Consider the following 24,103-nt stretch of genomic DNA (forward strand, 5'->3'; position numbering starts at 1 on the left):
GGCGATGGTTTTATTCAAAGCAAGTTAGGGTTGTACAAATGTGAGCATATTTATTTTTCTTATAAGCATCATCTTCATAAATTAAATCCACAACCTTTGAAGGTTTCGAATTCGGTGATTGGAATTTTGGACTTTTCATTTAAAACGCATCTTATCCTTAATGTAATATTGTTTTGTAAATTGATTTGCAGATGGAATGCTAAAATTTTGCTGCAATGTCAATTGCACAAGAATCAATTAAGAAACGAGCAATCAGTGAATGGCAATCAAATTATTAAGAGCTTAATTATAAGCTAATTAAAATACTATTCTTATGTGAAATCATTGACTTTCTTTGAATGAACCAATCACCAAAATTCAAAACCTTCAAAGTTTATGGATTGTATTCTTATGAAGATGATGCTTACAAGAAAAATAAATATACTCACATTTTGTACAATCCCTAACTTGCTTTGAATAAACCAAATACAAAAATTCAAAACCTTCAAAGGTTATGGATTGTAATTTTATGAAGATGATGCTTATAAGAAAAATAAATATGCTCACATTTAACACAATCCCTAACTTGCTTTGAATGAACCAATCGCCGAAAGTAAATACCCCTTGAATCAAAAGTTATTGATTGTATTCTTATAAAGATGATGTTTATAAGAAAAATAAATATGCTCACATTTGGCACAAACCCCAAGTTGCTTTGAATGAACCAATCGCCGAAAGTCAATACCCCTTGAATCAAAAGTTATGGATTGTATTCTTATAAAGATGATGCTTATAAGAAAAATAAATATGCTCACCTTTTGCACAAACCCCAAGTTGCTTTGAATGAACCAATCGCCGAAAATCAATACTCCTTGAATCAAAAGTTATTGATTGTATTCTTATAAAGATGATGCTTATAAGAAAAATAAATATGCTCACATTTGGCACAAACCCCAAGTTGCTTTGAATGAACCAATCGCCGAAAGTCAATACCCCTTGAATCAAAAGTTATGGATTGTATTCTTATAAAGATGATGCTTATAAGAAAAATAGATATGCTCACATTTTGCACAAACCCCAAGTTGCTTTGAATGAACCAATCGCCGAAAGTCAATACCCCTTGAGTAAAAAGTTATGGATTGTATTCTTATAAAGATGATGCTTATAAGAAAAATAAATATGCTCACATTTTGCACAAACCCCAAGTTGCTTTGAATGAACCAATCGCCGAAAGTCAATACCCCTTGAGTAAAAAGTTATGGATTGTATTCTTATAAAGATGATGCTTATAAGAAAAATAAATATGCTCACATTTTGCACAAACCCCAAGTTGCTTTGAATGAACCAATCGCCGAAAGTCAATACCCCTTGAGTAAAAAGTTATGGATTGTATTCTTATAAAGATGATGCTTATAAGAAAAATAAATATGCTCACATTTTGCACAAACCCCAAGTTGCTTTGAATGAACTAATCGCCGAAAGTCAATACCCTTGAGTAAAAAGTTATGGATTGTATTCTTATAAAGATGATGCTTATAAGAAAAATAAATATGCTCACATTTTGCACAAACCCCAAGTTGCTTTGAATGAACTAATCGCCGAAAGTCAATACCCCTTGAGTAAAAAGTTATGGATTGTATTCTTATAAAGATGATGCTTATAAGAAAAATAAAAATGCTCACAATTTTCACAATCCCTAACTTGCTTTGGAAGAACCCATCGCCGAAAGTCAATACCCCTTGAATAAAAAATTATGGATAGATTTCTTATAAAGCTGATGCTTACAAAAATGCACAATCTCTAACCTTCATTCACCTGCACAACAGTACCATTGGTGAGTGCAGCATTGAATTCACCAGTACACCACCATCGATTCCACCATTGAATTCACCAGAACCAATGATTCCACCAGAACCAATGATTCCATCATTGCATTGACCAGCACCATTGATTCTATCGTTGCATTGACCAGCACCATTGATTCCATCATTGTATTGGCCAGCACCATTGATTCCATCATTGCATTGTCCAGCACCATTGATTCCATCATTGTATTGACCAGCACCATTGATTCCATCATTGTATTGACCAACACCATTGATTCCATCATTGCATTGACCAGCACCATTGATTCCATCATTGTATTGACCAGCACCATTGATTCCATCATTGTATTGACCCGCACCATTGATTCCAGCATTGTATTGACCAGCGCCATTGATTCCATCATTGCATTGACCAGCACCATTGATTCCATCATTGCATTGACCAGCACCATTGATTCCATCATTGCATTGACCAGCACCATTGATTCCATCATTCTATTGACCGGCACCATTGATTCCATCATTGTATTGACCAGCACCATTGATTCCAGCATTGTATTGACCAGCGCCATTGATTCCATCATTGCATTGACCAGCAGCATTGATTCACCAAAGCCGTCAAATCTTTCAGTTTATTCACAAACACCAATTTACAATAAGAACAATTGGATTTATTATCTCCACAGTCATATTCACCAGAACGATCAGATCCTGCTCTACAATCATCAGATTTCCCAAACTCCTGAATAGATTAACCAGAGTCGCTAGGTCGGTCGGTTTAGGTCCCAAAATCACTGGAACCATTAGCTCTGGCGCAGAAATTTACAAATTTTGATAATTCATCGACACGTCAGGGCCACCATTTTCAGCTTTTTCCCCATCGTTACTTCGTTACTTTTTCGTTACCCCTCGTTACTTGCGTTACTTCATCGTTACCGACCGTTACTTCATCGTTACCTGTCGTTACCTACCGTTACTTGTCGTTACCTATCGTTACCTACCGTTACCTACCGTTACCACTTTTAGTAACAACGTAAAATTTGACCAAAAAGCCAGGAATTTTTCCTAAAGGCAAGAAACTTTGTAGATCGACATAAAACCAATTCACTGAACTTAGTTCTAGGTCCAATCTTTTATCTAGGAATAGATTTTTATTGTAAAATTTATTTATATATATGTGACTCCCCAAGCGATTTGAAGTACACAAAAGTCCGATCGGCTAAAGCGGGTAAAAGACCGGTCTCATAGCGGGCGAAGTGAAATTTCAAGCGGCCTAACATTTTAGAAGATCGGCCATGAAGCGGCCAATGGAATTTTTCCAAGAACGGCCTCAAGGCCTCTATTAGAGGCTTTTTCTTGATCGAGAGACCGGCCAAGCGGCCAGCGGCCTATTTAGCGGCCAGCGTCCTATTTAGCGGCTTTCTTTAGGGATCTTCTCAAAGATATAATCGATTTTCGTTTATGAAGTTTGATTAATGATTCAACTATTTATTCTCCTATATTCGATTATTTTTAATCTCCCATATTCGATTATTTAATCCTTGTATTCGATTAATTAATCCTTTTTCGCTTATATCTTAGGGATCTTCTCAAAAATATAACCGAATTTCGGTAAAATGGTTTCGGTTAAATTCGGCTGTTTAACCGAATCGCTTCGGTAAAAAGTTTAACTAATTCGGTAAAAGTAATTATTGAATTCGGCTTAAGCTTGTGGAATTCGGTTAAAGTTTTACCGAATTTCGGCTATAAAGAATTTTACACTGTCTAGAATAATAATAGAGAATTCCACTGACTGAGACGGGGATATTAACAAAAGGATCGTTCGTGGTGAGACAGGATTGTCTTGAAAATTGTTCTTTTAACTACTTACAGATTCTGAATTTGTTTATTTAGTATTTTTGAATAGCGAAATACTTTGCTCTCTTACATTTCTTTTCAAATCATAACAACGAACGAAGCAGAGTGCAGACTTTTACTAAATGTTTGTTTACATTGAGCTCCCTCTGCGTGCTTTCCTTCCTGTTATCACGTGAACTTTTACCAAAAATAGTGATGAAATACACTCCTTCTGAGTGTGTCTTTCTTTTCACGTGATTTTCACTTTTTCTCTCTCTCGCATTCTAAAAGTTGCATCAAGCATTTGAAACGTCACAGAGGAGCTTGTGACAAATCAGGAGCTTATAAGAAAGCAAAGCCTGCAAGATGCCCTTTTGGAAGTTTTCCCCCCTTCTCTACTGGGGAAGCAATCATTTTATTTTATTTTACAACATTTGATGGCTTCTTAGGTCCTTCTTTATTTTGAGCGCCCTCCCTTTTATCTTTTTTTTTGTTTTGCCCTTTTTGATTTCTGAAAAAATCTTTCTTTGTTCCAAATGTACTTGAAAATGTAAGTAAATTAAAAAACAAAGCTAAGGGCCGCTCAGGGCCGCTAATGGCCGCTAAGGGCCGCTAGTGGCCGCTTATGTCCGCTAAGGGCCGCTGTTAGCGGCTTAAAACTTACTATGTGGCCGCTTCACTGTGGCCGCTTCACTGTGGCCGCTTTTAATAAGCGGCCTCGCATCGGCCTTCTTCAATATCCAAGCGGCCCAAAAGGTAAAAAGACCTGTCGAGTAGAGTCCAAAGAAGATCGGTCTTTTTACCGATCGGACTTTTATGTACTTCAAATCGCTTGGGGAGTCACATATACAGATATATATGGTGATGAGCTTTATTTTTGCTCAAAATATTTATTAGTTTTTCTATATGGGTTTTTGCAAAAGGTTTTAAGAATTTTGTCAGCAAAAAGCTTCCAGACTGATTATTTCATAGTCATAGAATTTCAGAAAGGTTTCTTCCTGTGAAGTACATTTCGTTTCTGTGTCGGAAAAAGAAGATTTTAAAGGTTAATTTAGACTAACAATCTTTTTTCTCTTTTTTAGAAATAAGCATATTGAGAAAGTAACTAAGAATAATAACAGAATGGGGAGAACAGAATATAATCCTGCATGGGAAGAAAGATTTATTTGGATTACCAAAGATAGTGATGTAACCAAGGCTCATTGTAAATTCTGTAAAAAGTCATTCAAGATTAACAATAGGGGTGAAAACCAAGTAAAATCACAGGCAGATAGTGACACCCACAAAAAACATGCTGGATTGTATAAAAACCAAAAAAGAGTTTCTGGTATATACAGCAAATCTATCTTCTGGAACCTTTACCCTTTCCAGCCAGGATGAAATCTTAAGAGCAGAGGCTGTCCACTCTCTATTCTACGTTAATAGAAATATACCTTATTCATGCTCAACTGAACAAACTGAAATTTTCAAGTCAAATTTTTAGCATAAAATAATCATAAAATTTGAAGAAAGAGCATACATTTTGGCATAAAATCTGACTAATTTTGGCATAAAAAATCATACAATTTGGTCATTTTTTGGCATAAAATCTGACTATAATAGGGATTTTTAGAGTGTGACCCCTGCGTACTATGTGAAACTCGTTTTATTGTAAATGATAAATGTTTATACATCTCATGAGAAATACATATGTTAATTACCTTACACTATCAGAAATTTACTTGCCCCCGGATTTTTCAAAGAAACAAAAAATTTACTTTGTGGTGAAAAGCCTACCTAGCCTCCAATATCTTTCAACTGAGTTGTTATTTTCGAAAAAGAATTTCACAGCTGACATGGGCAAGGATTGAAGTTTCTCAAGCTCAAAAAAGGTGGTTATGGCATTGCTAGATAAAAAGCTGATTTTTTGGACCTACCTGGAGGACCTTTAATTTGACTGTTGTCCGTTCGTCTGTTACAAGCTTTTCTCGGGATCGGCTCATTATTTTTTTTAATTTTTTGCACAGTGATGCAAAGTGGTGATTCCCAAAAAGTGACGTAGCCTAATTTTCAAAAAAAAGATTTTTTGGGCAAATTTGGGCCAAAGAGTGCCTAAAAATGGGGATTTTTAGACTTTGTGTGAAATTGCTTCATAAGTTTTTTCTGATTTTATGCATAAAGATGGAGGGCAAGGTTCTCTAAAAAGTGGCTGAAGCAGTTTTTTTCGGAAAATTTGTTTTTGGCCGTAAAAATCTGATTTTCTTATTTGGGGAAATTCCCTTCATTTTTAGGGAAAAAGAGCATTTCTGGCGATTGGATCGATATTCTTTTCTGATTTTTTGCAATATTTAAAATCTGAAGTCCAATTTTCAATCAATATAATTTTTTGGGGCTAATTTGGGCCAAAATGTGCCTAAAAATGGGGTTTTCTGGACTTTGTGTGGAAATGCTTCATTACTTCTTTCAAATTTTTTGGACAAAGGCAAGGTTCTCTAAAACGCAACTCAAGCCTTTTTTTCCAGAATTTTTTTTTGGCCGTAAAAATCGGATTTTCTTATTTGGGGAAATTCCCTTATATATATGTCATTTCTAGGAAAAAATTTTACTGCCTTAAAATGTTGTTTTTTTTGCTGCCATAAAAAAAAAAAACAAGCAAAGTTTAATCCTAAAAAAGGGATAAGTTAAGTTCATCACTTTTTATTTCTAGATTTATGTCAGTGGAAGATTATTAAAGGAAAGAAGATGAACAAAAGAAACGTGAAAAAGAAATTTGCACAATCGTTCCAGGGTAATTTTGGTAAGAATGATTCCGATTCAAAGGAAGGAAATGTGCCTTATGCCATACTCAAAGCTGCTCGTCACAGTGGTCAACTAAATCTTTCTGGTCGCTCACTTACCTCCGTCCCAGACAGAGTTTACAGGATCAATATTGATGTCCCAGATGAGGCAAAAAGTACATCTATGGCTGACACTGATGAGAGATGGTGGGATCAAGTTGATTTGCGAAAACTGATTCTTGCCTCCAATCAACTGTCAGAGATTTCTGGAGAAATCAAGAATTTGCCAGCCTTGAATGTTTTAGATATCCATGATAATGTGATTGAAAAACTTCCTGAAGAAATCGGAGAGCTAAAGGAGCTTTCAAAACTTCATTTGAGTCATAACAAACTCTCATGTTTTCCAAATTCATTTTGTAATCTTGTTGCATTGAAATCCTTGTTGTTGTCAGGTAATGTCATTGAAAAACTTCCTGAAGATATTGGATATTTAGTAAATGTTGAGGAGCTTGACTTGGCTCAGAATAAGTTGACTGGTCTTCCTGAAAGCATTGGCAACATGAAATGCTTGAAAAAGCTCAATCTTACAAAAAATCAAATCACTGATCTACCTGTTACATTTGAATACTTGACTGGTTTACGTGATTTAGATTTAAGCTCAAATAAGTTGACAACACTTCCATCTGGCTTTGGGAAATTGACATCACTTGAAATTGTTGAATGTCGATATAATTTGATAAGTTCAATTTCTAAGTTTACAGAAAGTGCAAACATCAAACAACTTTTTCTTGGCTATAATCGTTTGCGAGAACTTCCGGAAGATATCTTTGGGGATTTCCCACAGTTGGTGTCATTAGATTTGAGAGACAACTCAATCTCCAAACTTCCAGAAAGTCTTCTTGAACTGAAGATGCTTGAAAGGATTGACCTTACAAATAATAACATTTCTGGTTTGCCGTATGTTTTGGGCCATATGAAATTGAAAGCTCTTACTTTGGATGGAAATCCTATGCGTGGAATTAGGCGTGATATTATAGCTAGAGGAACTCAAGCAATTCTTGAATATTTGCGTAGCCGTATGCCTATCCCTGAGCCTAAAGAAGAGATAGTTGAAAGTCCCAAGAAGAGTGAAACTGTTGCTGACAATAACTCAACCAATGAATCACAAATTAAACCAGCACGTTTCGATGGAGAATCAAAAGTTCAAAGCAGTGACGCCAGTAAGCAAAACCATCCCAAAGAACCTAGCAAAGCTGTTGTTGATCAATATCTCATTGCAACCACCAAAGTATTAACTCATAACAATGGCTCTTCAAACATTCCTGAATCTGTTTGGCTCCCTGGTGCAAAAATCTCTAACATCAATTTCTCCAAAAATACACTATCAGAGTTTCCTTCAGAAATTATGCAATATAAAGAAAGTTTGTCTGAGATTAACATTTCTCACAACAGAATAACTGCACTACCAGCATTGATTGGTGATTTATCCAAGCTTACATTTATCGATCTCAGTAACAACATGCTACAGGCATTACCAGAAGAAATCAAAGTTTTACCACATTTGCTTCAAATCGTACTTTCCTTCAACAGATTCACTACCATGCCCAAGCCCATGTTTGAAATGAAAAGTCTCCAAACGATTTTAATGGCAAATAACCAGTTAAGTGATATAGATGTTGATGGACTTTTACAGTTGAAAACTGTGCAAACACTCGATCTCTCCAATAATAACATTGCCAGAATACCTCCCCAACTTGGAAATGTTGAATGGCTAAAATCGCTCAACTTAGATGGAAACTCTTTCCGATCACCTCGTCCACAAATCTTGATGAAAGGTACACAATTTATTCTAGGATATCTCCGAGATAGAATCCCTACTTGAACAGATTGAACTGAAGAGATTGGTCTCTGATGAGCCTTGATAAAATGTTCAGTTTTTTTTTCAGATTTTTAGTCATTATTTCCCTGATCTTATTGAGTAGACATTAGTTTTGTGGAAAGATTTTCAGAATCAACTTTTAGTTATTTCTTTATTGCAATATATTGAAGCTGCTTCCACCAGTTGCTTTTAAATTATTTTGTAATCTAACTTTATCTACTCAAAAAAGAGAATGAGCTGTTGACACTCTAGTAGGCAAAAATTATTTTATTTTTAAGTTAAATTTTGTCTTTTGGGTTTGTTTACGTTATCTTTGGATCTAAAATTGTTTCTTTAGTTATTTTCTAGAAATTTTTTGATCCTATTGATTCTAGAAGGTTTTAAAATTATTCGACAACCAAGTCAGCTATTTAAATGATGGGTCATTTTAGAGACAGTTTAGTATTATTATTTTTCTTTACAAAACTTTTTTATTTTGCATTTTATACTAGGTAGAATTTTTTTCCAATTTAATATTTATAGTTAGAATTTCAGTTGTTGATCTATTTTTGAAATTTTATTTCCATTTCCATTAAAAAGGATACTAGCTTTCATTTGAAAACCGTTTTTGCATTTCATTACTCCTGGCGTTTTTCTAGCCAAATAATACTCAATCTGAGTACTGTCATTGGCTGTTTTTCAAAAAAGAAGACTTGGATAAGCAGATGTAGGTAGTCAATGACCACTGCACGTCAGTAGTCAATGGCCACTACACATTGGTAGTCAATGGCCACTGCACATCGGTAATCAATGGCCACTGCACGTCAGTAGTCTGCACGTTGGTAGTCAATGGCCACTGCACATCGGTAATCAATGGCCACTGCACGTCAGTAGTCTGCACGTTGGTAGTCAATGGCCACTGCACGTCGGTAGTCAATGGCCACTGCACGTCGGTAGTCAATGGCCACTACACGTCGGTATTCAATGGCCACTGCACGACGGTAGTCAATGGCCATTGCACGTGAGCTTTTCAGACTCTAATTCAAATAGTAATTTCTGATTTGATGTTTTTTTTGATAAATATTTTTTTGTGAGGCTGTTCTTTTCCTTGGTATACAGAAAACAAAACTGGTAGAGTGGATGTTTTTATTAAATTTCTAGTTCTACCCTCTTTTTGGACACAAAATACAACTCACTTATACTTTAAGTAAAATATTGATAGTTTTCTCTGATTGTTATTATAGTATATTAAAAATTATAAATTTAGAATTTTGATCTATCATATGAAAATAATCACATAGTTTCTGCAATAGCTTGTCCTTTAATTTAGATCCCAGGCATCATGTTTAGGATTGACTGGTTCCCATTTTTTTTCAAAGTTTTGAATATTTTTTAATACTTTGTACTTCAATCTACTTAACCCTGAAACTACTGAAATTTACTTATTGCCTTATTAAAGCGTACCCTGAAGCTATTGATTGTTTACCCTGTATTATTTTCTCTGTTGAATACTGTTTTAAAGCACATGCACTTTTTCTTAATTTAGCACGCACAAATAAAAAAGGAGTAGCTATGTCACACAAATGACATTAGCGAAATATCCAAGAAAACAAAATGACATTATGACGTAATTGGAAAATCCAATCAGCATGGATGGTGGAGTGTTCTTACACGATGATGCTTGTATATCGGTATGTTTTAGTTTTATATCAATTCCCAATTCTCACATTTCCAACCTATCCTTATATCAAAAGGAAACCTCATGGGAAAGTGATTACTATGATAAAGTGATAGTAACAATTATATCAACCAGTGGACTTTGAACGGTTCGATATTTGATATTTTGCCATTCGAAGCCATTAGTTAGTATAAAAAGGATTACAGCAAAACGGAAAATGATCCACATTTCCAACCTATTATTTTCTCAAAAGAAAACTTAACATTTATATCAACCAGTGGACTTTGAAAGGTTCGATATTTTGATATTTGGCCATTCAAAGCCATTAGTTAGTATAAAAAGGATTACCGTTTGCAAAACGGAAAATGATCCACATTTCCAACCTATTCTTGTCTCAAAAGAGGAAACCTCATGGGAAAGTGATTACTATGATAAAGTGATAGTCACATTTATATCGACCAGTGGACTTTGAAAGGTTTGATATTTGGTATTCGGCCATTCGAAGCCATTAGTTGGTATAAAAAGGGTACAGCAAAACATAAAATGATCCATGTTTCCAACCTTAACCTTGTCTCAAAAGAGGAAACCTCATGGGAAAGTGATTACTATGATATTTTAATGATCGTAACATTTTTATCAACCAGTGGACTTTGAAAGGTTTGATATTTGGTATTCGGCCATTCGAAGCCATTAGTTGGTATAAAAAGGGTTACAGCAATACAGAAAATTTCCATAGTTTCCAACCTATCCTTGTCTCAAAAGAGGAAACCTCATGGGAAAGTGATTACTATGATATTTTAATGATAGTAACATTTATATCGACCAGTGGACTTTGAAAGGTTTGATATTTGGTATTCGGCCATTCGAAGCCATTAGTTGGTATAAACTGGTATAAAAAGGATTACAGCAATACAGAAAATTCCCATAGTTTCCAACCTATCCTTGTCTCAAAAGAGGAAACCTCATGGGAAAGTGATTTCTATGGTATTTTAGTGATGGTAACATTTATCTCAACCAGTGGCAGTGGACTTTGAAAGGTTTGATTTTGGTATTTTGCCATTCGAAGCCATTAGTTGGTAAAAAAATGATTACAGCAAAACATAAAATGATCCATGTTTCCAACCTAACCTTGTCTCAAAAGAGGAAACCTCATGGGAAAGTGATTACTATGATATTTTAGTTGTAGCAAGAATTTATTATAGACACTGGATAACCAACGAGCTATATTTTCATTAATTTCTCGTGTTCTAGCCTTGTCCGCAGTAATGACATTATTGTTCACTCTCCTTCCTTCATTAAACGATTTTTGCAACATTTTAATCATTTTTCTCATCTTAACACAGTCATTTCAATTCCCAAATGAAAATTAAGTTTTCCTTAGAGAGGCGAACGCATCAAAATAATTGCTAATTACTTGTCGTTATGACGTTTCAAGTTGCAAGAAAGATATGAAAAACATGCTATGTATGAAAAATTGAATGTTGACACCAGAAATTTTCAAAATTTAACCTCAATAAAACCACCGATCCACCACGAGCCTCCAAAATATTTTCATAGCACGGTGAAGCCAAGACACTCAAGTCTCATATATCTCGATCTTAGCTCTTCTCAGAAAGATGTTAGAGAGATATTGTTAACTTAAAATTCTGTGTCATTTTAGGCCTTTTGTTTGATTTTTCTTGTCTGATGATGTTTTTGTCACGACAGATATAATACGTGTATCCGTTAAGTATTTTAGCATTTATTTCCAAATTTTTGGCGAGTAAAGTACAAAAAAGATAAAGATAGAGGACTTTTTAGAAAAGAGATTATTAATCATTTTTCAAAATCAGAGAACTTCGAGCCGCCATGACAGTTGTCCTTTGCGGACAAAGCTAAATCCTCGATTTTTTTCTTAAACAAAAAAAAGACAATGCTTCTCTCTCCACCGTTTTATACGTTGTTTTTCCAGTGTCTATAATAAATTCATGGTTGTAGTAAAATTTATATCAACCAGTTGACTTTGAAAGGTTCGATATTTTGTATTCGGCCATTCAAAGCCATTGGTTATATAAAAAGGATTACAGCAAAACGAAAAATAATCCACATTTCCAACCTATTATTTTCTCAAAAGAAAACTTAACATTTATATCAACCAGTGGACTTTGAAAGGTTCGATATTTGATATCTGTTGATATTTGATATTTGACCATTCAAAGCCATTAGTTGGTATAAAAAGGATTACAGCAAAACGGAAAATGACCCACATTTCCAACCTATTACTTTCTTAAAAGAAAACTTAAGATTTATATCAACCAGTGGACTTTGAAAGGTTTGATATTTGGTATTTGGCCATTCAAAGCCATTAGTTGGTATAAAAAGGATTACAGCAAAACGGAAAATGACCCACATTTCCAACCTATTATTTTCTTAAAAGAAAACTTAAATTTTTTATCAACCAGTGGACTTTGAAAGGTTTGATATTTGGTATTTGGCCATTCAAAGCCATTAGTTGGTATAAAAAGGATTACAGCAAAACGAAAAATAATCCACATTTCCAACCTATTATTTTCTCAAAAGAAAACTTAACATTTATATCAACCAGTGGACTTTGAAAGGTTTGATATTTGGTATTTTGCCATTCGAAGCCATTAGTTGGTATAAAAAGGATTACAGCAAAACGGAAAATGACCCACATTTCCAACCTATTATTTTCTTAAAAGAAAACTTAAATTTTTTATCAACCAGTGGACTTTGAAAGGTTCGATATTTGATATTTGATATTTGACCATTCAAAGCCATTAGTTGGTATAAAAAGGATTACAGCAAAACGGAAAATGACCCACATTTCCAACCTATTACTTTCTTAAAAGAAAACTTAAAATTTATATCAACCAGTGGACTTTGAAAGGTTTGCTATTTGGTATTTTGCCATTCGAAGCCATTAGTTGGTATAAAAAGGATTACAGCAAAACGAAAAATAATCCACATTTCCAACCTATTATTTTCTCAAAAGAAAACTTAACATTTATCTCAACCAATGGACTTTGAAAGGTTTGATATTTGGTATTTGGCCATTCAAAGCCATTAGTTGGTATAAAAAGGATTACAGCAAAACGAAAAATAATCCACATTTCCAACCTATTATTTTCTCAAAAGAAAACTTAACATTTATATCAACCAGTGGACTTTGAAAGGTTCGATATTTGATATTTGGTATTTTGCCATTCGAAGCTATTAGTTGGTATAAAAAGGATTACAGCAAAACGGAAAATGATACACATGTCCAACCTATTATTTTCTTAAAAGAAAACTTAAAATTTATATCAACCAGTGGACTTTGAAAGGTTTGATATTTGGTATTTGGCCATTCAAAGCCATTAGTTGGTATTCCAACCTAACCTTTTCTCAAAAGAGGAAACCTCATGGGAAAGTGATTACTATGATATTTTAGTGATAGTAACATTTATCTCAACCAATGGACTTTGAAAGGTTTGATATTTGGTATTCGGCCATTCGAAGCCATTAGTTGGTAAAAAAATGATTACAGCAAAACATAAAATGATCCACATTTCCAACCTATTCTTGTCTCCAAAGGAAACCTCATAGGAAAGTGATTACTACGATAAGTGATAGTAACATTTATCTCAACCAGTGGACTTTGAAAGGTTTGATATTTGGTATTCGGCCATTCAAAGCCATTAGTTAGTATAAAAAGGATTACTGTTTGCAAAACAGAAAACTAAAGAAAATGATCCTACCCCTACTGTTTTTTCAATATTTTCAAGACGATTTCATACATATTTGCAAATTGAAATCCATCATTTATATCAGAGAAGTGTAAAGGGATAGAAAAATAGCTTTTTGAAAACAATGGAACTAACGTCATGTACCAAGTCTTCTGCCCTTAGGTTAGTTTGTTTCGGTTTATGGATTTCTTTTGTTGTTGATCAAAAAAATCCGCATAATTAGCGTGATGTGACGAGACTCTTTTTGTTTTCAAATTTTTTTGAGTCTAATTATGCGTTGGTGGCTTATATTTTGGGAACACCTCGCTCAGACCGAAAGATACCTATATTTTCTTGCTCAGAATATTCTAGCGTTTCTAATGATATAACGGTATCACGACGGCGTAATTATATAAAAAGCTATAAAGTGCGAGAAAAAATGAGAAATCAAATCTGTTTTTTGTGAATTTCTTGCAAATTTTCTCGAAATAACTTGATATCATCGTGATGAGAACTTTTCCGACTACAAGTTAGTGTAAAATTTGTTACTGGATACTGAAAACGAAAAATACCAATTCACTTTTATAAACATAGCCATGTAGAAACCAGCCCTCGTTGCAAGACGAGACGTTTTTTTGAACATTTTTAACTACCTATAATTAAAACTTAATTAAAGCTAAAACAAAGGAACAAAGAACACTTTGGGTAATCAGAGAGGCACTTTTTCTATTCCTATCCATTTCTCTTTTTACCTTTCTTACCCAGTTCTTACCAACTATTTATTACATTGTCATTATCGGACAGATCCATAACCCAGGTTATTTATTATTCAGTGTAGAGCTATTTCATATCTATTTTTGAGGGGATCTAAATATTTTATGATATATTATTTTTCCTCTTTTGCTAGGAAAAAATGTTCCCTTTCTGTAACAAGGAACAAGTTACTTTGGTTTTCATAATTTGTATAATGTTGTAACTTTTTCTGAATGTTTTTCTCATAATTGGAAAAGATCTCGCTATATTCTAATACCCTACGCTGAAGAATTGAGCCCCTTTGGTAAGTATAAGGCGAGACCAATTTTGATTAGTTGTTTTACGGGCCCGACCGACCCTGAAATAAAAATAAAGTTGATTTTGGTAGTACATTTTATTTTTAATGCTTAACAGACTGCAAAATTTTCAAAACTTTGATATTTTTTCCAAGGTTTTTTAGAATTTCATGTTCAATTTTTCATTTTATCCATAAATTCGAGATCTTTCTGTCTTTTTATTCTATTTCGCATTTTTGTCAAGATTTAGTAGTTTTTGCTGCCTTTTTAGGAGTTTTTATCGGAGAAATTCGACTTTTATTTTTACTTTTTCGCCGACTGACCTCTTTTTTGGGTAGCTTGGCCCGTAAAACAACAAATTTAACTAGTCTCGCCTGATGTGTTTAGCTTGAGCGTTCTTTCCATGTGTTTATTTTTTGTTTTTATTGTGATCATTATATTATCCTATTGGCTGGATCTAAAACTTTTTATCTATAAAACTTACATTCGGACCAAACTGCTTAGTAAAATCTTAAAGTGATAGATAAATTATTAACCTTCTACAATATTATGTCCAAAGTGAACATTATCCTATGGGCAGGATCTTGGAGTGCATTACACGTTTTTTTATAAGGACATCCAAAACATTTAAAGTCATTTAAAGTTTCTTAACTTTTGAGTTTTAAACCTAAAAATGTTCTTATAACATGTTCTTATTTTCACCATCTTTTGAGTATTTCTGTTCATTTTCCTTAAAAATAGGTTGTTTTGGAATCCGCAAAGCCTTAAAATGTTCTTAACAAGTTCTTAATATTTTGATACATCAAATCCATATATAGTTTGTTCTTACAAAAAACGTGTATTGCTTAAAATACTATATTTTAAAAGTATTTACAATTGAGTTTAAAATCTTCTTCGTTTGACTGGAGGTTAGTAGCTTTGTTCGACTAGGGTGAGTGCTTTTCATCGTAGAGACCAGGGACTAGACAGGTCGAAACACATTGCTGTATAAATGAGCATAGATGACGGTGAATGTTTCTCAATATCACAACTCCTTCTCATGTGAACTATGACAAAGACACATGAGATAATTTTAGAAAAATTGGAGTGTGAAAAGTATATCCAAGCATGTTTCACAAAAATAATGTATCCTTTTACTTGTTCTTCAGGATAAAGAGCGCCATATACGATCTGTGAGCTGAACAGAAACATAATCTTCATAAAGATGGCGGAGATCTCTTACGCAGATGCTGCAAAAACAATGCCTGAAAACGTGGAGGAGATGTGGGAACTAGTGGAGAAAACCTCGTTAAAGGAATCCTTTGAAGTGCTCCCCGTTAAAAATCGTCGCGGATGGAGAACAATCCGAATATTCGTCTCCAGCACTTTCAAAGACTTTCTAAACGAACGAGAAATTCTCGTGAAAGAATTATTTCCTGACTTACGCCTTTGGTGTGAGGAAAGAAAACTTCGATTGATTGAGTGTGATTTGAAATGGGGTGTTCCTATAGGTACCACTGGAAGTGAAACCATTCAAATATGTTTAGGGGAGTTGGATCGTTGCTGCGAGGAGAATCATGTGCCGTTCTTTTTGAATTTATGTGCAGAGCGTGTGGGTTGGATCCCGACTTCAGAGGAACTGACCGCCAACCTGACTTCTCATTATGGTTGGGTACATGGTCTATCCATTACAGGTCAGTTTCAAACTATTTTTAATTATATCAAGTTTTTTTTACAAATCCGCTAACCTTTCATTAAAATCCTGGAGTGATTTCATCGTTGATCGGAGCTCTAAATAATTTCGGTTTTGAAGTCACATTTAAGGGTTGAAACCAGCAGCTTATAAAATAAAATAACATCTTAAGAAATTGTCTCCAAGGTTATACAAATCTCTCTATTTCGAACCTCTATAATTCGAATCATTCTGTCATTCAAACTTAAATATCGGTCCCCTCAGCTAGAAATTAGCATAAAATGTTCTCTCTATAGTTCAAATATTTCTTTAATTCGAGGAAAAAATATAGCACCATGAAGATCGAATTAGAGTACGGCAACTATATAAAACTCACCTATTAATAATATTTGTCATGGTAATGGCTTAATAGAATTGCCACTCTGATGTCATCATTGTCTGTTAAAGACTTCTTTTGTTTGAGAAGACGTCATAAGTGGCAAAATAAATGTTATGAAGCTATTGTCCCAGTTAGAAGATTAGTCAGATTAAATTCTACTCAGTGAGGAATAGTTTACTGGTTTTCAATCTCTTTCAAATTCTTTCCCTCTAGGAATCCTTGTTAAGTTCTTCATCCCTTTGCATACTTGCAAACTTTCTTGTCTTCCATCTCCCAATTCGATTTGCGTAAGGGATCATCACTAAACAGATTCGAATGTTTGCTTCCATAATGGTGGAAATTACGTAACATAACCAAACAAGAAAGAACCTTCATTCTGTCTTTAGACCTTCTCCTCCCATTTTTCCTATGTATATTGTATTTTGTCTTTAGAAATGGAGATTGTGCACGGCGCATTGAGAAAAATGAATCCAAATGCTCTGTTCATGATTCGTGAAGCTGATTCGTTGGAAGGGCTTCCTGATCATATTGTTGAAGCTTTCAAGGAATCAAATGAACGAAGTGTAGAGAAACTGAGCATGTTAAAAACCAAGGTGGCTGAAGCATTCCCGAGTAATCATCATTTTTACCAAGTCAAGGGGAATTATGTGAAGGACGATGACAACCGAGAAAATGTCACTTTCGAGGGTCTCAATGGAGATTTTTATCAGAAAGTATTTCTTTTTTCAAAAACGCATTGAAATGTTGTACCCGCTTGAAGATTCACCCGAGGATCCAATAGAGGTACAAAGGGAAGCGCACTTGACCTTTATGGAAACACGTTCGAAAAGCGTGCTTGGTCGAGATCAACAACTTGGTGAAATACAGGACTACATTAGGAACGATCAGACTTATTCACCCCTTGTTCTGGTTGGACAGAGCGGTGCCGGGAAATCTTCAATTATTGCCCGAAGTGCACGAGACGTGTGTGATATGATAGATGACGGACAGCTATCCGGGAAAGTGTTTGTCCATTTTGTTGGTGCAACACCTGGATCCACCGACCTTGTCTCGTTCCTGAAACGGATCGTTGCCGAGTTGAGTCCAGACAATAAAGAGAGTATATCTGATCTTCAAGGTTATGTGCAGCTGGTTTGTCGATTGTTGTCGAAGGAGGAAATTGGACCTGTGTATCTGTTCATCGACGCAATCAACCAGATGGATGAAGACAAGCAATATTATCTCGCCCGTTGGTTACCATGCCAACTTGCTCAAAACATACGTGTTGTAATCTCAACCATTGAAAACACCGACACCCATCAAATTCTCACAAAGTTTGTTCCCGCCCCGAAAGAAATTGCTTGCGGCCCCTTAGACGAAACATCACGCGAAGAAATCGTCCGCAACATTTTACGGGATTACACCAAAGAACTACATCCAGATCAAATGAGATTATTGATATCCAAAAAGGGCTCGTCCAACCCACTTTGGCTAGCCGTTGCGTGTGAGGAACTCCGTGTGGAAGCAGTGTTCGAAACGGTGACGTCAATGATCGAAGCATTTCCCAATGAGCTTATTGACATGGAGGTTAACTTAATCAATCGGTTAGTACGTGGTGAGAACGGAGATCAGATCAAAAGCGCACTTCTCCTTCTCGAAGTTTCGCGACATGGATTGCTTGAAACGGAACTCATGGAACTCCTAGCTGAGAAAAATCTTCATCTAGTTGGGAGCACCTTTGAGGAAGGTGATGAGAATGAGAAGGTTAAACCCGGCTGTAAGAAGACAATACCGGCTCGTGATTGGGCTATCATTTATCGTAACATCAAGCAGCTTCTCCGACCATGTGGTAACCTTGGAGACGGTAGATTAGATTTCTATCATCGATCGTTGAGCAAAGCCGTTCGTAAACAGTTCCTAAGTGGTTCGCCTGGTGAAGAGAAAAAGCACGTGTACGTCCACTGGCATCGTGTGTTGGCGGATTATTTCGAGAAAGCGACGGACGACGATCGAAGAGCGGAGGAACTACCGTATCATTTAGAGCAACTCTCCGATTCTGCTCGTTTAGAGAAATGTCTTATCGACTGGAATATCTTTAATCGTCTGTATGATGAGCATTTTGCTGTTGAATTGATCAGGTTTTGGAAGGCTGCTGGTGGCTATGAGGCAGCTGCTCGCAGATACACAGATTCCCTTGGTCAGTTGAAAGAAACAGAAATATCACGCACCGAGTTCTCCGAACAGCAGTACAAGGTGGCAAACTTTCTGAAGGCAGGAGGGCAATTCAGACAAGCTCATGCAATGATGCTAGAAAGGTAAGGATATTGTATCTCAATTTAGTTTAGCATATGATTAGTTACATTATTAGGCCATGGGTACAAAAACCCTAAATGCCGTGACCAAACTTCTTATTTCTTTTGGTCAATTTGACAGAAAAGGAGAGAGCAGGAATAAAATGTCAAAGAACCTCGAAAAACAGGCAGATTTAGCTTTTTACTAGATTTGGAGTACGCCAAACTCTCCTGTGCGAGTTGTGCTTTTGCTCGAAGATGCTGTCGAAAAGATATTGTTTCCAAAAAAAAAAAACGGTACAGATTTTATATATACGAAACTATCTATCTATCTTACTAATTTCGGGATATTTACAATAATATCGGAATTCTAGTTTAAGCAATGAATGCATAACTTAGGTAGCTCAAATACTAATAAAAAATAAAAGTATTAAATAAAGTATTTAGGAAATAGGTAATAAAACTGATATTAATTACGAGGAGTTTAATTTATGATGAATAAAAATAGTCAAATCCCTTTCTGCTCTCTTGCAAAACCTTACAGTGCATTACGCCTATCTTGAAAACATACCCGTAGCCGATCAACTTGCCTGGCGTTCCGTTTATATATTTTTTTAATAAACTTGACTGTTTATTTTTTATCTCCGTAGTATTGCAATCGAGGAAGCAGAGAACACAGTGAAGATCGATCCATTTCGCGTGGCACAAATGTGTCATTGGACGGCATACTGTAAGCGTGCCTTGTCATTCAAAGAGCCCACACCTGAAGAGAAAATCAAAAGTTTTGAAGAAGCTATCGAAACCTATCATAAAAGTAACGCGTTTCTTGACCGTTTAACGTGCGAAGAAAGTGAAGTTTTGCGAGGAAGAAGCAACTGTGGTAAGAATCATCTTCTTTTTTTCTCAATAAAAATCTATACGCTCTTTTTTATAAGAACCAGTATTTTTTTATGACACTAGGCTTTTCTTACTTCCTACTTGGCCCTTTGATCCTTGAAACTTTTCTTTAGGGCAGTCTGAGGTTAGGCTTCATCCCTAATTTTTACTAACTTTGACCATTATAATATTTGCTTGAAATTCAGCAATTCCAAACTTGAATTGTTCTTCAGTTTTGACGATTTTGCAGCTTGACATTCCATTACAACTAATGTACAATATGACATTTAAACTGTGTTGCCAATTGTGAACGGTTCTCCGACTGCGAATATTCAATAAATCGTTCTCTCAAAGATTTTAAAAGAAGCACACCAAACATTACCCCATAGATCCCCCAAGGTAAAAGTAAACAAAGTTTCAGGCAGATATTTCCCCAGCCTAAATGAAACACGCCAAATATACCCCACAGATCCCCCAAGGTAAAAGCAAACAAAAATTTCAGGCAGATATTTCCCCAGCCTAAAAGAAACACGCCAAATATACCCCACAGATCCCCCAAGGTAAAAGCAAACAAAAATTTCAGGCAGATATTTCCCCAGCCTAAATGAAACACGCCAAATATACCCCACAGATCCCCCAAGGTAAAAGCAACAAAAATTTCAGGCAGATATTTCCCCAGCCTAAAAGAAACACGCCAAATATACCCCACAGATTCCCCAAGGTAAAAGCAAACAAAGTTTCAGGCAGATATTTCCCCAGCCTAAATGAAACACGCCAATTACCCCATAGATTCCCCAAGGTAAAAGCAAACAAAAATTTCAGGCAGATATTTCCCCAGCCTACAAGTACACGAAACTCCAACCACAAAGACCACTCTCTCCACTTTCCATGCTACCCAGAAATTTTCAGACATGCAGACAAACTACACTGATATCTACATTGATGACAGACACACAGTTAAGAAAGAAAACGAAAAGAAACAGCAGAATCGATCTGACGGTTACTTGTAAACGATTTGAGTGAAGATAGTGATGAATATGTATACGCTTTTAATGAAAAGGATAAAAATAGTCAGCCCAAAGACATAGATTGCAAGGACATTGCAACACAACTACGTAACGAAAACAACACACAAAAACACAATTGTAAAAAAAAAAAAAGTTAAATTTTGATAAATTACAGGTATGGCTCACGTCATGTTGAAGATTTCAGACGAGAAAAAAACTCACGATTCTGACGAATTCCAAAGCATTGCTGCACCTTTGATCAAATCCTCAGTCGACGTCCTCGAAAAGTATAACGCAATACGGTATCTGATCGATGCGCTCGGTACACAATCACTGATCGTGCCTAATGGTCCTGAATTCTTCGAAGAAAAAAAACGAATTCGAATGCGTGCTCTTGACTTATGTTTAAGAACATTCGGCGAGGTCCACGATTTGTTTGTTACTAAATCGCGGAATTTTGGTGCCATCTTGAAAAAGGCTGATGATTACGAATCGGCTTATGATTGGTATCATAGATCTCTGGTCGCCAGTACAAAACTGTACGGTCCCGAGCATTCGTACACACAACTTGTTCAGAAAGATCTTCAGGACCCAGTGTTTACGGACATAGCCGAACGACGATTTCGTAGCGCTGAAGAGACGAAGCTACCGTTAGCAGTTGGGTACGAACCACCTGAAAACAACGATGAGCAGATTGGGAAGAATCCGGGAAATGAATCAGGCAAGAAAAATGAAACTGGGGCATCTGATGACGAGAATGAACCCAATGGTGCGAAATTAGAGATTGCCGAAAGAACAGATCGAAGTGGGATGTGCTGCTTTCTATAAATTGACACAAATACTTCTTTCATAATTATGAAATCGTTGTGAGGAACTATTCAATATTTCACATAGACAGTTAGACCTTTTTAGAAGGACGGCTTTCTGCCTTTTCTCAGTCCGATCGATGTAAGAGAAAGCAAAAGATTAAGCTGAAGTCATCGTATTGACTTTCAGCTCTTCCCGACTTTTACCAAAAATAAAGTGACCTTGGTTAAAAATTATTTGATAAATGCCCCATAGTGTGAACCCCCCTTCTTTAAGGGGATCCAACTTTTCAAGAAAGGCTTTATAGGGTGGGATTTTCCAAGTAAAATTGGGGGTTTGTGTTTTTAGGGGGGTATTAAATAAAAATAGGGGAAATAACAAATTTTTTGCAAAAATATGTATTTATCTTTAAATGGTCAAAGAATTGGGTATAGTCCAACAAAATTACAATGTAATGGCAAATTTTTGGTATTAAATTGTTTGTGAACCACCATTGTAGTTAGTGCGGGTTCGAAAAAATTTTTAAATAGGGAGAATGCATATATTGGGGGGGGGGGTGAAATATAAATAGGGGGATCAGACCCCTCTTTACACTATGTGCCCTTCCTGAAAACCAAAGAAATTAAGGGGCGTTTGAGAGAAGAGAGAGAAGCTAACCCTCCGATATCATCGGACCGGACCCTATCCCAGGATAGTTTCCTACCCCTAGATAGGGAAATCACAGCGCTTACCAGACACTGTACTCTGTGCTCGCGACACATCAGAGCCGTGCTGTATCGATGATGATACTCGCACAGTACGGGAGAACCTTGCGTTCTCGCAGGTACTGAACATACGAGTACCACCACCACACCACATTCAATGCCCAGCATATCTCCCCATACTCTTATATCAGAGTGATGGTACCCTATTCCCCTCACATAGTATGGGTTGACCCGGGCCAAGGTACATTCACTTGCCAAGTGGGGTGTTTATTCGAGTGAAACTGCATCTTATTTGTTACCTTACAATTACCTAAACTTTTAGACAATAAAAGTGTTCGTGTATCAAGTATCAAAAAACTGTGTATTAGCAATGGTTACCTAGACTAGACTTAGATATTTAAAAAATTTAACTTCAACAGAACTTGGTGCACTTGCACTGCAAACCATACTTCATTATATTATACTCGCATTATGAAATCGGCGGCTACATCCCAGAATACACTTTTTTCCGGTTAGCCGTTTCTTATAAAAAGTCACCAAAATTTCGAGTAAACAAATCATCCCATTGGCTAAAAGCAAAAACATAAACAAAATGTGCTCTTACTCTGGACATTTTTTTGTTTATGTTTTTGCTTTCAGCCAATGAGATGGTTTGTTTACTCGAAATTTTGGTGACATTTTATGCGAGACGACTATCCGTAAAGGTGTATTGACTCAACCGAGTTTTCTTCGGTCACTTCAGCCCAACGCTCAGATATATATTGACTACTGTGTGAGATGCATCAGTCCTGTACAGCGTATATAGTGTAAAGGTGTGAAAATAATTTTATATTTAATGATGTATGTTTGTTATATAACCTCTTTTTGATTTGTTTGCAACATGTTTAATGAAATTTGGTATTTTTGGTGGCGTTTTTTGTATTAATGATTTATTATCATTGTTTATTAAATCTAAATTATTTGAAATTAATATATTTCGTTTGTTCCTTTGCATTGCAATAACTCAAAATTTTCAAAAAAACTCAAAAAATGCTTGAATTATTTTCTCTTATGAGCGAAATAATTTGTCATGAGATTTTTGTCACTTTAGTCAGGTTCCAGGTTACATTTCGTTTTTTTTCGAAGATGGTCAAGACATCTTACCCATAGTTACCCATCACAGATTAAGAGACAGAAAAACAAAGAAAAAACGTCCACTTAAAGTAACCCTGCAAAGTCAGCATGACAAAATTCTTATAATGAAGAATCTACACATGCTGAAAGAAATTTGTATTTTCAAAGGACGGATATTTGGTATTTATAAGCCGTTGACTTGTAAATGACTTATGTCATCAGAAACGTGGAGTTGTGATATCGAATCTGGTTTCTGTTGAATTTTCCTATATTATTCAATGGATTTTGAATGGACGAGTATTTGGTATTTTTCCACTCGAAGCCGTTGACGAGTATATGAATTTCACCATCAGAAATGTTGTTTTTTTACATGTTATCTGGTTGCTCTTGGATCAATGGATTTTGAATGGACGAATATAGTATTCCTCCACTAAAAACCGTTGATAAATATATGAATTAAAATGTTTGTGTTTTGAACTGCAATCTGGTTGCTCTTGGATATTCCTATAATTTTTGTCAATGGATTTTGAATGAAAGCTACCGGAAAATGTAGATTAATGGATTTCGAAAGGTCAACATAGATTTC

General features: G+C 35.5%; 2 protein-coding genes across 2 annotated transcripts; both read left to right on the forward strand.

The window, feature by feature from the left end:
• Window positions 1-6,304: 6,304 nt before the first annotated feature.
• LOC136820479 (leucine-rich repeat-containing protein 40-like) lies at window positions 6,305-8,554 on the forward strand. The gene has a single exon (XM_067076663.1). The coding sequence runs from the start codon at window positions 6,363-6,365 to the stop codon at window positions 8,277-8,279; it is 1,917 nt and encodes a 638-aa protein (XP_066932764.1). The 5' UTR covers window positions 6,305-6,362; the 3' UTR covers window positions 8,280-8,554.
• Window positions 8,555-9,805: 1,251 nt separating this feature from the next.
• LOC136820487 (TPR repeat-containing protein DDB_G0287407-like) lies at window positions 9,806-22,064 on the forward strand. The gene is given in 6 exon segments (XM_067076671.1): window positions 9,806-9,946; window positions 15,838-16,362; window positions 17,173-17,463; window positions 17,465-19,034; window positions 19,661-19,890; window positions 21,069-22,064. Coding segments are annotated over 5 exon segments (3,213 nt in total). The 5' UTR covers window positions 9,806-9,946; window positions 15,838-15,893; the 3' UTR covers window positions 21,722-22,064.
• Window positions 22,065-24,103: the final 2,039 nt, after the last annotated feature.

Source organism: Clytia hemisphaerica, unplaced genomic scaffold, assembly GCF_902728285.1.
Source record: "Clytia hemisphaerica strain Z4C2 unplaced genomic scaffold, Clytia hemisphaerica genome assembly, whole genome shotgun sequence".
Classification (NCBI taxonomy): domain Eukaryota; kingdom Metazoa; phylum Cnidaria; class Hydrozoa; order Leptothecata; family Clytiidae; genus Clytia; species Clytia hemisphaerica.